General features: G+C 41.3%; 1 protein-coding gene across 6 annotated transcripts in view; it reads right to left on the reverse strand.

The window, feature by feature from the left end:
- Positions 1-15,677, reverse strand: part of Ric8b (RIC8 guanine nucleotide exchange factor B) — a 91,325-nt gene that overhangs the window by 34,706 nt on the left and 40,942 nt on the right. For all 6 annotated transcript variants that reach the window (XM_051206255.1, XM_051206253.1, XM_051206257.1 and 3 more), the window contains 3 exons: positions 9,020-9,248; positions 8,236-8,331; positions 535-679 (listed from right to left, as the gene is read on the reverse strand). In XM_051206255.1, coding sequence (XP_051062212.1) covers positions 535-679; positions 8,236-8,331; positions 9,020-9,248 — 470 coding nt within the window. The remainder of the gene's footprint in view (positions 1-534; positions 680-8,235; positions 8,332-9,019; positions 9,249-15,677) is intronic.

Below are 15,677 nucleotides of genomic sequence, written 5' to 3' on the forward strand. Positions count from 1 at the left end.
GATTTTCATCTCTGAAATATCTCACAAACTGCTTGTACAAAGATATGAATAAGCAAGAATATACTACTGCTATCTCAGGGTAAAGCCACACCCTAGTAGACTTTTGGACTTCTATGCAGTATATCATACAGTCACCATTCTGTGACTACAGAGTGCAGAAATCAGTGAAGAAACCAAATGTTTACTGCCATCCTAAGAGGAAGGAGAGGAACTGACTGAAAACCACACCTGGCCATTAACAGGAACAGACCTCTTACAACGACTCCCAAGCCCAAGATGCTAGGGGTCTGGGGTAAGCGCACCCAAAGCAACACTTACATGCCTGTGAGTTTGGGAAGCATGTTTCTGCATGTCCTAAGGAATTTGGTAGCACTTAACAATGCTGTCCAGTCACTACCACCTGTCGTCTGCACAGCCACCATAATAAAAGTAAGCAAGCAGCTCTGCAGCGGAAATCACACGCTACAACCAACAGGAAATTCTCAGACTTCCTCCAAAAGATAAAAAGTATAGGGCAAAGAGAGTTTAACCTACCTCTCTCTTTGCAAAGGACAAAAAGGAATTCAGCAGCAATTTGCTTGACTCCAAGGTCAACATGTGTCATGAGGCGCACCAGCTTATTTCTCACAGTTGAGCCAACTTCAGGTCGATTTGTCACATCCCTCAATGGTGGTAAAACCTGATGGCATAAATGAAAAGAACCATCATCAATTGAGGGTCCTGGGGTGTGTGAGAATGGTACCGTGCAACTGGTCAGTCTTAGGAGGAACTACACTTAGTTACTAAAGTAACAAAAATAAATGTTAGCTTCCAAATAAAATGAAATTAACCATCATTATCATCAACAACAACCAGACCTCAGATAATCTCGTGGGTGTACTAAGGTTCTGTTTGGACAGAACCATGTCTTCCCTGTGTGACCGGCCAAGTCAACATCTGAGGTGCCTCCACTGCCTAGCAAAATTAATTTAAAGGTTCATATCAAGATCTCTTTCTTGCTGGGCATGATAGCACACACAAGTGTATAGAAGGCTGAGCGAGGAGGCTAGGAGTTCAAAGTCTGCTTTAGCTACACAGCAACTGTCTCTAACACCAAGCAGAGGGGTAAAGCCAGTGGAGCTTTCTGTGCAAGCATGAGGATCTGAGTTCAATACTCAGAAACCACAGGGGAAAACCCAGGTGTGGCGGCGAGGGTTTGTAATCCTAGTGGGGGCATTGGGGGCAGTGGAGACAGCCTAGCCTAGTTGAACAGTTTCAGGACAATGCGAGCGAGGAGTGTGAGGGGAGGAAAGAAAGCAGATGGTGTCTAAGAGTCAACATTCCATACACATCTTTTCCATATGCACCAATGCCCACGGTTTCCCATCCTTCCACAAGCTTCTTTATAGCCCAAACCATACTGACTTAATTCTTTTAGGTCTAGCAGCATATTCAGTATTTAATTTTTAAAAGTTTACATTTATGCTTTTTAGTTGTTTAATTTCTTAATAGAAATGGCCATTTCAGGTTGAATATTCTTAACTCCAAAATCTGAAACATTTGAATACTGATATGATGCCATAAATAGAAATTCCATGTGACAAGGGAAATGAATTTCATGTGATAGGCTAAGTGAAGGTAAGCTCTGGGTATAAGGTACATATAGAATACGAAAGAATTTCACATTTACAGTTGGGACCCACTGCAAGATATCTTACTGTGTAATCTCTGCAGATATCTACAAATCTCAAACCACTATAAAGCTGAAACACTTTTAGACTCAAGCATTTGGGGGAGAACTAAACCTTTCATCACAAAGGGTTCTTCTCTATGCATCACGCAATACCACCACCACTCCTCCCCCACCCTCCCCGGTGTGTGTGTTTGTATGTCTCTCTCTATATATATATCTGTCTCTCATTCCGTGTTTGTGTATGCCTCTCTCTGTGTAAATCTCTTTCTGTCTCTCTGTGTCTCTCTCCTGATGGGAGATGTCATTCTGTAAATATGTTTCTCTTATTGGTTAATGAATAAAGTTCTGTTGGCCAATAGGAAAACAAGACAGGCGGGACTAGGGGACAAGAAGGATTCTGGGAAATGTAGTAAAGAAGAGTCAAGATGTAGGAACTTGAGAGAAGAGGTCCACACCCTCTCTCCAGTAAAATAAGACCACGTGGAAACACTTAGATTGAAATGGGTTAATATTTAAAACAGAGCTAGCCAATAAGAAACAGTAGTAACTGACCAATACAGTGACTCTGTATGTTATTTGGGGCTGATGCAGCTCTAGGACTACGCTGGCTGTAAAAGTGCTGGTAACACTTCCTTCCCCACAAGGCATCGTAAATACTGTGTGCCTTTTTCCACAGAAGTACATCCTATGACTCTTACGAAGCATGCACTCATGCTCTGTGTGTGCCTTCTTTCTGAGCATCTCTCTCCTAGCCCAAATACTTACCCTAGTATCTTTTTTAAAAAGAAAGTTCCATAGGGACAATTGCCCCCTTTCTCTATTAGTCTCTTCTCAGTGCCTGGAATATTATGTGTGTCCAATAAATATTTGCTAATTTAGAGGGGAAGTGAATAAATCCAAGTAATTCTCAATACATGATGCACTGGTCTGTTTCTGCTACTGTGAGAAAAGGCCCAAGGCACGCTAGACTAGTTTACAGTTTGGGGGCTTCAAAGTTCACGATCAGGTGATCCTATCCACTGGTTCCATTTCAGGTGAGGGCCTCCTGCAGGATGGTGTCACAGAGGCATGTGATTTAAGGGTCAGGCCAGCTCCAATTTGTTTTGTGAGAGCTAAGGGGCCCAAAGGAACTTCTTAACCCACTTAGGCAACACCACCAGTGACCTGTGGACTTTCTATGAGGCCATACATCTTAAAGGTTCCACATCATCATCACCCTCTGCCCAGGGTGGATTCAAATTGAACCCAGAAGGATTCAAATTTCTATCATGTGTTTATAGAGGGAAAAACTACACCTAAACCACAGTAACTAGTGCCTTCTGTATAAGAATTAGTCCTTGTGCTAGGAAATGAAGCACATTACAAAGTTGAAGAATGATTTACTGCACACCTATTCAGACTGTATACATGTAGACTTTATTTAATCTATATAACTAAATGTTCCCCTTCATCTCTCTTTTTCTACAGAGTATATCAGAAGGTACAATTAAAACATAGAGAAAAAATGTAAGAGAAGTAACCCACCCAAAAGTTTTTAAGATATAAATAGCTCTAGAAAGCTGGGGCTAGTGTAAGGCGTAAGGTAATTGAACAATACATTCTTATTTGGTTGAGTTGATTCTCCTGGGTTTATTTCCTATTTCTACAAGAATGAGATATGTGGGTGATTTCTAAGCAGTGATTAATATCCAGTATGCACAGTCTACAATCAAAAGATTAGCATGCAACAATTTCTTAGCTACTTTCATGGGTTTCTTAAAGATTTTACTACTTTGTTGTTACACACTTTGTTGTTACACGCATCTCTCCTCACATTATCCCTCAAAAATTTTTTGCTAAGTTGTATCCAGTTTCTCTTTGCACCACAGTATCTCTTCTACCAGTCCCTAGACTAATACAATCTCCGGTCAGGACTCTCCACTGCTTTCACTTGTAACTGGTTAAACAGAGCACCCAACCCTAGACTCCTTTGGGGATGGCTGAGTTAGATTTAACAAAGTAGTTGCTACTACATGTAGTAACTATTTGGAGATAACTTCAACTACAGTATTCTCAAAGCTAATTATCTGTTATTTTCCCCAGAGATTGAGTGTGTGGCCAAGCACACACTCCACCAATGAGCCACACCCTGAGACCACATGCTACATTAAGTTCTGCCTTTCTTGAGGCTATCTACAGAAGTTTGTTTCCTTCTTTCCCTCCTCCTTTACTTTCCTTTCTTTGAAGTCCAAGAACAATTTTATTAGCATTTCAAAGAAAACTACAGGACAGCTGTTAGGAGGAAGGTGGAAAAGATGGAGAGGGAGTCATGGCCTTTGAGTTACAATCAGCACCGGAAGTCTGTAAACAGATATAGAAGGGTGGGAGTGTCTGAAAAAATACACTCAGGATTTTGGCCAATAGCCAAAGAACAGAAACGAGGACAAGACACAGTTATGCTTTTGAGTTACCATTCAGGGAAGTGGGCGGGCTCAGCAGTGAAGGTCTATAAGCAATGGTAGCAAGGGAGGGCTCTGGGATAGACAAGTACATTCATTATCTCCCTGACTCGCATAGCTTGTGCTGGACTCCGGCATTCTCTAAGGTCTCACATGTTAAACCATGACCCCTAGTGTGGTGGTGACAAGAGGTGGTGAGCATTCTCTAAGGTCTCACATGTTAAAGCATGATCCCTAGTGTGGTGGTGACAAGAGGTGGTGAGCTGATCTTTAAGAGCTGAGACAGGAGATCAAGCTGTTATAAGTTAGAGTTAAGCTCACTCTGGCTTTTTGCTTTGAGATGTGACCCTTTTTTCTTGCATACATGCTTCTGACACATGCCATGCAGTCCTTACCAGAGCCAAACTAATGCCAGTGCCTTACTTTTGAATCTCCATGACTAAAGAAATCTGTTTCTGCTGTAAAATTAGGCTGCCCCAGGTATTTCACTATAGTAATGATGAGCAGACTGACAGAAAACTGGTACCAGAAGTAGGGTTGTTTACTGTGACTACACCTGAAAATGGAGAGGCAGCCTTGGAACTGGATGACTAGAAGAGGGTTGAAGAATTTGGAGGAACATGCTAGAAAGGCTTGGGTGCTGTAAATATGATTTAACTGGAGTGTCTGGTAGGGCTCAGAAAAGGAAGAAACCAGGAAAACGAGTATTAGATGGAAATGAGAATCTGATGGGAAAATGGAAAAAGAGCCGCCATCACTATTACACTGTTACAAAGAATCTGATCATAAGGAATCCATGTCCTAACACATTGCAGAGGCTAGAATTAGGAATGACGGTCTAGTTTATCTGGCTGGAGAAAATTTAAAACAATGAGACATTTGGGTTATGATATTAGTGTTATGGCTACTGTTAGATTTATAGTAAGAGTTGGAAGCAAAGGGAAATGGAATAAAAGAATTGTAAAATTTGCAGCTTGTCCAAGGAAGGAATAAACATGTAACTGAAGGTATGACTTAGGACGGTACACCAAGAGACTGATGAGATTGGCAAGAATGCTAATTATAAGGTCCACATAAAAGCCTTGAGACCACCTCCCCATCTTCTAGGTCACTCCCCACCCTCACCACAGGCCAACAGACCTTCAGGACAGCACTGAGTTCACATCAGAGCAGACTTTTCTGCCATCTGCACAGTGCTGGTTCTGCAGGTGTGCAGAATGCTAAGATTCCTGAGATCATGACAGCATCAACCACAATTTCAGGGAAGGGCAAGCAGAACTCTGCGGCAGGCTCAGAGCCCTTGCAGCAAGTGATGGGGTGATGCAGAGTGGAGATATTCAAGTGGAGCTATAGTAGAGACCCAAGAAAGGTCACACTTGCTCAGGAAAGCCAAGGATGTTGGCCCACAGTCATCTGGGCAATGGCCGGCAGAACTGTAGGAACCGTAGTTTGCTGAGATAGGAACAAATAGCTCCATGCTCCTTATGGCAAGGCCCAGAAGCTGCTGCTGCTGCCATGCCTTCCTTACTATGATGGGCCATGAGCCAGAAGAGATCCTTTCTCCCTCAGTTGCTTCTGTCAGGACTTCTGTCCCGGCAACAAGCAGTGTAACTAATGTGTCATGTGATGTCCTGCATCTCCGTGGGGATGGCAGTGAGAAGGCCATCGCTGGATGTGGTCTCTCAACCTTGGACCTCCAAAATGTAGGCACATGCACTCCCCTGCAGTATTCTTCACAGGCTAACACACATGATAGCTTTAATTATCGTTTTATTTGTCTTGTTTCAAGCCCCCACCTGCACTTAGTGCTCCCCAAGGACACAGAGAGTCTTATATTCTTGTGCATCTATATAATATGTGGCTAACAAATAGGTTTCTTTAAATGCCTATACTAGAAAAAGTAAATACAGCTAGTTTACTTGAATCTTGACCTTGCTTTTCTATTAACAAGTAAAAAAACATAGAAAATGAAGTTTCTTTTCAGAAAAAGAAAAATATTGATTTTACGTGTATGGGTATTTTACCTGAATGTATGCCTCTGTAAGACATGCATGCAATGGCTGTGGAAGGGGAATGGGCATGGGACCTCCTAGAAACAGAGTTACAAACAGATGTAAGCTGCCATGTGGGTGCTGAGAATTGAACCTGAGTCCTCTGGAAGAGCAAATGGTGCTCTGAGCCACCTTTCCAGCCCCATAAAATATTTTCATTTATTATTCTTCACCAAGTTCTTCCAGTCAAAGCAGAGTGCTTTAAAGTAATCAAATTCATACCTAAATAGAGCTCGTTCATTTATCTGGCTGAAACAGTGATCATGTTTTTAAGAGTTCCTGCTTTCTGATGCTGTTTATTAGCACTGTTCCTGTGATTGATACACAGTAAGGTGCCTACCTAATTATCATTGTATTCAAAAGGACCTTGATTCATGTATAAAAGGCCAGTGAAGTAAAAGGTGGTGCCAGTAAAGGCATGGGAAAGGGAGGAAGAGGGAGCATCGGGAAAGGAGGGTGGGAAATTACAGTATTAATTAGGGATATGCTAAAGGAAAACCACTACACATCCAATACTCAAAAATGAGCAGTTCATCATGACTGTCCAGAAATCTGAGGGTGGCTCGGGTTGTACCTTAGCACACATGCTGGGAACCATCAGCAGATGGATGGGTTCACAATCCGTACACTGGGGTGTGACAACAAGTGAGGGGAGAGGTAGACACGGATGTACTTGTCTTAGGCATGTAAACATTCACAATTTAGAAGATGATCAGCACAGGTCTCTACTGTGTCCCAAGATCCAAAAGAAGTAAGTGCTACCAGGGGGCAAGCATGTATGTACTCTATTGACAAGGTTGTACCTAGTAAGTACTGAGTCCTGGGCTAGATCTCCAGCACTGCATAAATTTGGTGTGATGGCACACAAATGTCATCCTAGCCTTCAGAGGTGGTAGCAGGAGTTTGAGGTAATCCCTAGCTATGCAGTGAGTTAGAGGGCAGTGTGAACTACATGGGACCCCAGCTCCTTTTGAAGAAAAAAGGTGTGGTAAGACACACCGGATGGTCAGTTCAAGTGCTTGGTAGCAGGACACAATGGGTAGAAGGCTTATTCAACCATTTGTTTATTCTTTTCAAAACGGGCAGAGTAGGAATAGTGCAGTTACAGCTGTCCAGAAAACAGTGACTGCGGTCATGAACCGTAGGAGTGAAAAGCATGGCACATTCCCCATGGGACGAGACAAGGCTGGACTGCAGGACTAAGAGTCACTAAAAGGTGTTTGACATTGGAATTTTAAGGAGTCCATTCCTGTTGAAGTTTAAGACGGAATTGAAAGGTTCACAGCTTATTATGTCTTCTCAGGTTATGCTCCAGTCCACCAGTACAACATGTGAGCTGCACTTTCATGGCAGCCCACAGGATGAACCCTGGCCACTCCTATACTTTCTCATGCTCTGACAGCTATTCTAGGGTTAGTCTAACTATGCTGTAGGGCAGCATCCCCTCACGCTCCACTATACTCTCACACACACCATTTCAAGTATTTTTTCCAACACAGATGAGATCCTACCAAACCCTCTGAAAAGACTCGGTGTTTTCTCAACTATTCAGAGAGAATCCAAAGTGCAATTCAATCTAGCAGTGGACTCTGCTGCCCTGACTGTCTCTCTCTTCGGCCTTCTGTCCAGGCTGGCTGCTGTGTGTGTCCTGAAGCTCACCAAAGCTTCTCATCTGAGAACTCTAAGCCTTTCCTTTCTGACACATTCAACATTCACATCTTATTTCTTGGACCTCCTGCTCACCATCACCTCTTGAAGGAGGCGCTCCTGCATCTCAACTCTCCTTTCCCTTCTTTAGAACACTTACCACACCAGTTATTACACTTGTTTTTTGTTTTTTTTTTTTTTTTTTTTTTTTTGTTACTTCCCATAAGGTAAAGCCTGTAGGAATAAAGAACTCATGGCACTGAACACTCGAGCTGTTTAACAGCTGCTCAAAACAGACCTCAGTGAACATGTACTAGATAAATGACGGTGCACACAAGAGCTGGCTACAAGGTTTCCAGTTAGAATTCATTAGTTCTATGTTAACAACATATATACGAAATTTTAAATTTAAGATGTAAGCAATTACCTGATCTTTGAGAAATTTTCGGATGTTCCGATGGGCTCGGGAACACTCTGTTAATAAGCTGAGAACTGGAGTTAGACCCTCTCTATAGCTGCTTCCCTATAAAGAAAACCATGCATGCCATATTAGTCCAGTTCCTAAAGGTATGACTCTCCTCCTGAGAATATGAAGACTTTATTTATTTATTTATTTATTTATTTTTGAGGGGAGAGGAAGAAGATACATCTCATGATACCAAAGCTTACAAATAATTTTAAATTTTCCTTTAAATAGTATTTCTGTAAGTTGTCTCCATTTCATTATTTAGCTCTGTCTTTTCTGGTTTTTCCTACATTTTCTAGTGTTTCCACCAGCTTGGCTCATGCGTTTCAAGAAGCAAAGGATTCTTAGAGCCATCGAAGCCATACGGCTGCCTTTGAACACATTCACCAGAGAAACTGAGTGACAGACTAGAGACAACGGAGGACCAAACACTTCTTCAAATGTCACTTCAGGGTAAGTTAGTTCTTCTAACATTTACCAAGTAGCTGTACAGGGAAGGTATTCATTTTCCCTTTGTTTTCAGACCCTAGTCATACATTTGGTATGAAAATACAGTTTTCAACATAAATAAACTCACTTGATTTCTACCAATTTATCATTTTGACAAAACGCTTTTAAAAGTACAACTATATAGCATGCTGAGTACAAAGAGCAAGCTTGGTTGTGAGCTCATGCGTGTGGTCTGTCTCTGTGCAGGCAGCAGTCTTTAGAGGCACCGTCCAAGGCTTCATTCTAGCAGCCTTACCTTGTCAATTCTCTTCTCCATAAAACTGAGTAAAACATGAATGGCCTCCATATTCATGCCATTGTATACCATGGTATTGCTTTTCAAAGCTGTGTCTTTCTCGGTTGTTTTATCACCGGGCAGTTCATCTAGAGTCGCTGCCTCCTGAGATGTTTCTCCATGGGTTAATGGACAAATGAGAACATCCAAACAAGAGACTGGAACATTGCTTAAAAGGTTGACGGCATTGCTGAAAGGCAATTGAAAAATACAATATTTTAGTCTGACTGAATAGGTCTTTAAAATGCAAACATAATGCCAAGTTTGGAGGTGATTTTTTTGGAGTCAATTAAAATTTTTCTTTTTCAAGGTGAGCCATTAATATTACGTGGCATTTACTAAGAGAAAATAAAAAACTGTCTCAAACATACATATGACCAATTAAAAAGAAGAGATGTTAAATGGACAGAACAATCACAGGATGCCACGTCACTTTCTGAAATGCTAAAACAGGAATTAGCCATCAGGGATGCCCACTCTTTAATTTACTATAACATTGCTGGCTCTGAATTTTCTTCAGGGGCTTGAACTGCTTTTGTGGATCCACTGGTATTTATTATCCCTTAGATTACAACATAATGCATGCATTCGAGAAGCAATGCGTGAAAGCAGCTCATCAGAGGCAACACCATTAAAAACAAACACTGCAGTACTCAGATGTGGTTTTTCTAACGTACAAAGTACAATTTTTAAATTATCCTATTTTCTATATGACATTTTCAGGGAAAAAGAAATGGTGCCCTTCCCCGTCTATCAGGCCTGTTTAAGAGGCCATACTGCTGCGTCCAGCCTCTAACCTAGCTGTCTGCTTTTACACACAAACCTGGATGCACACCAGCAGGGGGAACCCAAACCTTGTATTTTTGGAATTCCCTAAAAACTTCTGTTGCTTAGTATACAAGAGGTTAAAAATGATAGCAGAAATTCAGAATTAGGCATGTTTTCAGTGTGCACATTTTCCTCCCTGCACTATACTATATTTTTATCTACCAGGAGAGGCAGTGTTCATGTGCAAGCTGGATTTTTATAGCTTGTACCCTAGCACTTCCTGATAAACAACAATGGAAAGACAGGCATTGCATTTCCTAGTGACACAGAAGGGAGTCTAAAAATAGCCACATCCTGACTAAAAATAAACTCTTGCAAATACAGTTTACAAGTCTAACCACTCAGAAACCGCAGCCAGGGCTTAATCCAGCTGATGTTGTCTTAATTTAGATCACAGCAATTTAAAATGTAATTTATAGTGACACTCTAAAAAATAAGACAGAACAAACAGAAGGGGTTTTTCTTTTACTTTGAAGTATGGTTTTCTTTCTCCATGAATCAATATTTCATTATTTTTATATTACAGAAAAATAAAAATTAGTTAAAAAAATAGACAATGGAGAAAATGAATGTGAATAAAAATAATATTAATTGTAGGCAAAAATAATTGAACCCTTTTTATAAATAATTGGTTTCTGGTACAATGTAAGTTATTGTTGTTGTCACCGTAGCTGCTGCTCTGCTGTTTATGAACACTCAAAGACAGTTAGAGCACAGCGTTTTTCACACAAACTTTAGATTTAAAAAGAAAATCCTCAGCTCCTTTATTTATACTTTAAAATTGCTTGTTCCTCACTTAAGCCTTTGGAGATGTTACTGAGAACCACGGTCATCAGAAAGAAGAGAGAACTTCACCTAGAAATCACTTTCTGAAACAGCACATGGCATTCGGAAATGCTAACATCCTGCAACACAAGAGAAACTGCTCTGGAAATCATCGGCAAAGACTCTCTAGCTATCACAGACCAGCCGGAAGAGTTTTGAGATGGTTGCTCTGTGACAAAGGGATGCTTCTCCTTTAGCTTCACTTAAAGGGGGAGTTCCCAGGGATGTGGCATATTTAAGAAGCCAAATGCAGAGCTGGAATCAACAAATATTTGAAGTTTAGGCTTTTCAAGAACAGTTCCTATTTTCGTATTTCTTATTAAACAAGTCAGTTCTCAAACAGCTACAAAATTAATTTTCTGGCTCACTGTGCCTGAGCTATTCTTTTAAGTGAGGAGGGTCAGCCTTTGAGCCCTGTCACTTCCCTGACAGTTTTATTTGTGGGAGAAGAGTGCATGAGATTCCCCAGCTACCAGGAAGTCAGTGATGATGCACACATTTACACAATGGTGTTTGCATTCCTCCTCCAGGGGGTAGAAAGGCTGTGTATATTACTCTCCTTTTCAGGTCCTAGAGACCATTAATCACTGTGTCATGACATCCTCCAGCTCAAGCTCCCAGCCCCCTGGATACACAGATTCAAAAGCAAGGCTTACTTATAGCTCCTCGGTGCCCTGATTAAAAGCTTACTAGCTGCGGGACGGGGAAGATAACCCCAAATCTAGTCTTCCATCAACTGCTGAATTCAACAAAATGCCAAATGATGGTGAGGAACATGCTAACAGTTCACACTCAGCAGCAGCAGGTAACAAATCTTATGATCAAATGTAGTTTCTTTACACTTGAGGTTTACATGTGCATTGTCAATTCGCTGGAAAGAAAGCCAGCCAAACAAATCTCAAGATCTTCAAATGATTCCCCTGTTCTCTTTATTTAAAAAAAAAAAAAAAAAAAAAAAGTTTAATTTTTGTTTCTTTCGTGGTATGAGCACTTAAGCTTAAGATCTACCCTTTTTACCGAATGTTAAATAAATGTTACAGTCTTGTCTCTACAGACCCTGCGGGACAGCAGCAGTAGAAGTCACAACCACAAATTGTAGCTTTTGACTGACAGCACACGCCCTCCCCTTGGTCCCCGGCACCACTAGTTAGATTAGCTATTAAAGAGGATCATGCAGCATTTGTCCTTTTGTGTTTGGTTCATTTAACTCATCACAGTGTCTTCTGTACCTACTCAATCAATGTTCTTGCAAATGACAGGATTTCCCTCTTTCCAAAGGTCGAATAACATCGCATTACGTGCACACATTTCCCACATTTTATTCACTTATCTGTTGTTAGACATCCAGGTTGTCTCCCTAGCTCCACCTCCGCAGTCTATCTCTGTCCTTACCTTCTCTCGCTATCCCTTTATCTGCTGACAGGCATTCAGGTAGTCTTCACATCCCTGTCAATGTGAATGGTGATGTGACGAACACGAGTGTGCAGGTATCTCTTTGGGACAATGACTTTTATTTCTTTTGGATACATATCCACCGGTGTGACTGGTGCAGTAAATGGCACTTCTATTTTCAAACTATAGAAGGTCCTTCATACTGTTTCCCACAATGGCTATATTAACTTACACTGCTGCCAGGGTACAAAGATTCTCCTTTCCCACATGCTCTCACAGCTACCCACTATACCAGATGAAAGGTGAACCTTAAGGGTCTGATTGTATTTTACAGATTAGTAACGCTAGCCATGCTTCCATATGCATGTTTTCTTTGGAGAAATACCGATTCCGGTCCTTGGTCTGTCCTCCTGGCCCTCCTTCCCTCCCCATTCTTTCTCTCCCCCCCCCCTTGTCCCTCCCTTCCCGTTCTTTTTCTTCCTGGCTAGTAAGAGTCCTGTGCCGGGTCTGGTAGTACATTCCTGTAATCCTAGCACTCAGGAGGATAAGCAGGGCATTGTCAACTGAAGATTAGTTTAGGCTACATAGTCAGTTCAAGACTAGCCCAAGCTGCATTAAAAGTAAAACAATAAAACAATTCCTTGTATCTTACCAAAGGGACGGAAGGGGAAGCCTGTGGGCAGCTGTGCACAGGTGTTTTCACTAAGGCAATTTCCTATACACTGCAGGGTTTCAGTTTGATGAACTCCCACCTAACGACCCTTGCCTTTGATGTCTGTCCTGGGTCATACCTACAAATTATTGATAACCTAAGCTCTAGAAGCTTGCTTACTCTATGTACTCTAAGTTTTAGTGTGTTGGACTTTACAGTGAAGGCTTCTGTTACCTTTCTAGCTCTTTGATGGTGGTGTGTCACAGTTTAACTTCATTATTTTACACACAGAAACCAGTTTTCCTAACTCCGTTTCTTGAAGAATGTGTTATTCTTCACACCCCTGTGTTTGTACACATGACTGCACATTTGTAGCATGTAGGTTTTTTGGCTCTCTATACTCTGTTTCACTGGTCTACATGTCTATTTTCATGTAACTACTACAATAAATTAATTACTGGAGCTTCGTAATGTCTTATGAAATCAGGTACTGCTGTACTTCTGTAGCTTTGTTCTTACTCAGTAACTTTCACTACTGGGGTTTCTGTAGTGCAAGTAGCAAGGGAGGAGGAAGATGACAGCATTCAGACTATCCTGCTTCTCTTTATGGTAACATGGTTTGCTGATGACATTAAACTAGAGTTGTCTAGGCAAAGTAGCAGAGGTTAACTGCATGTTAATTGATTTCTGTGGGTAAGCCCACAGAGACATTGAGGTCAAAGCAACATTCTGTAAAGTAGGACAGGGCACATTCAACTGCAGAGAGGTACATCAAATGACCCACTGGGGTGCAGAAAGAAAACATATAAGTCTTACCTACGTGTCTGGAAAGTAGAAGTCTCACTTTGCTATTGAACCAATGCACTAACACTGGCACCCACACCTGAGTCGAATGCTCCTCACTCACAAACCCCAGTGAAATAGTGGGAAGAGTGAAAATTCCGGGCCATTGGCAGGGCAGCCATGATTCTCCCTTCCCTTAGTCACTCACTTGCATCGTGAATTGGTCACAGTGCAATCAGCATATGCTTAGGTAGGTTATAGACTGTTTTATCTGTGCTTTTTTGCGGGGAGGCTGCTCTCTGGGGCCTCACATCTGTTAAACATGCTATTCCTGCACAAAATCTTCAGCCTTGCTTCATAAGTTTTAAATTGAACAAATTCTTACAAAACAGGCAAATCACTTTAAGTGATTCCTGCAAAGGAAACCCAAATTTAAGACATTAGCACATTCTACTTTCTTTCTGACAAGAAAACGGCAGAGTCCTTTGCTGTGCCACAAGGAAAGTCAGGGCAATCCAAATGCCTCACTCAGCATGGAGTCAGGTTTCTGCTTCAAGACTGGATCTCCTGTGACCCAGGATGGCCTTGGATTCACTGTGTAAATTTTGAGAGTGAATCCCCTATACAGCAGAGTGGCCTTAGCTCACTGAGTAGCTGACAGTGACCTTCAACTCTTGACACTCTTGCTCTGCCTTTGGAATGCTGTTATTACCAGAATGCACCACCAGAAATTGGTTTAAAAGTTTTGAAAATTGGGCCACAGTGCCTAGCTTAAAGGGTGGAGGTGCTTGCTATATAAACCTGGAAACCCAGGGTTGACCCCTCATGTAAAGAGGAATCAACACATACCCCAACTGATACACACACACACACACACACACACACACACACTCTTTTATTTTTAGTTGTAAATTAAGCAGGCATGATATCAGACTCCTATAATCCCAGTACTGAAGAAGCTAAGGAATGTTTGCCATTTCGAGGACAGCCAGGTTATAGTGTGAGAATTCATCCAATAAATAAAATGCAAAGTTAAATATTTAAGTTAAATATTTAAAGGTGCTAATTACACAAAATATGAGCTTATACCCATTGTGTTACAGATCAGTTTTGCCTAATACATACAATATACCCTGAGAAATGAGTTAATAATAAAGCCATCATTAAGTAGCAAGATGTCTGAATGTCAAATGTATAAAATATACAGAAAAGGTTATAAACTGAGAATACAGTAAGTTTGTGGTAGGCTAATTTTAAAATTTACCTTCAAAAATTAATTTATTATCCTGTTTACTGTTTATTTCTACATGTAATTCATAATTGATTATACATTAAACAGCTGTATACAAACATAATGTACAATGGGAATGGGGAGTATCTCTACGCTTGTGCCTGAACTTGGGGCCCTTTTCCTCCTATTGGGTGGCCACATCCAGCTGTGGTATGAGGGTTTGTGTTCAGTCCTGGGAAACGCTCTTTTTTTGGGTGGAGGGGGACAGAGAAGGAGTTGCTCTGAGGAAGAGGGAAAGTAAGGGGAGGGACTGGTATAAGTGGAGGGAGGGGAAACTACAGTCAGGATGTAATGTATAAGAAAAGAATGTTTTAAAAAAAGGTTTCCCTACTAGGCCTAGAGATGATCAAAACCTCTGGAGACCAATGGCACAGGAGACACTCAAAATATTTCTGTAAAGGGACAGAAACAAATATGGTAACAGCTCTGAAGGATAAAGTTAAAAAAATTATTACATCTTATTTAGTGTGTGTGTATGAGCACCCATTGTGCACGCACTCACAGGGATGTGTATGTGTGGTTGTAGGTATCCCCAGAGCCCAGAAGAGGGCACTGAATTCCCAGAACCACAGCTGCAGATGGCTCTGAACTAGACAAGTTGGGGGCATCTTAGGAGAGAGCAGAAGTGCTCTTAATCACCAAATCATCTTCCAGCCCAGTGAAAAGAGTTTTGTTAAGGATTTATTTTTCTCCTACAAAGGCATATTCACATTCTGAAGACTTACAAGCCTCGAGGAGACTGAAGATCTAGAAGGGGAGATAATGCTAGAATAAGGTTTGGAGGCAAAAGCAAAATGTGTAAAATTATCCCTGGTCAGGAAGAGAGCCACTGAAATGTCCGAGAGCAT

Source organism: Phodopus roborovskii, unplaced genomic scaffold (genome assembly GCF_943737965.1).
Source record: "Phodopus roborovskii unplaced genomic scaffold, PHOROB, whole genome shotgun sequence".
Lineage (NCBI taxonomy): Eukaryota > Metazoa > Chordata > Mammalia > Rodentia > Cricetidae > Phodopus > Phodopus roborovskii.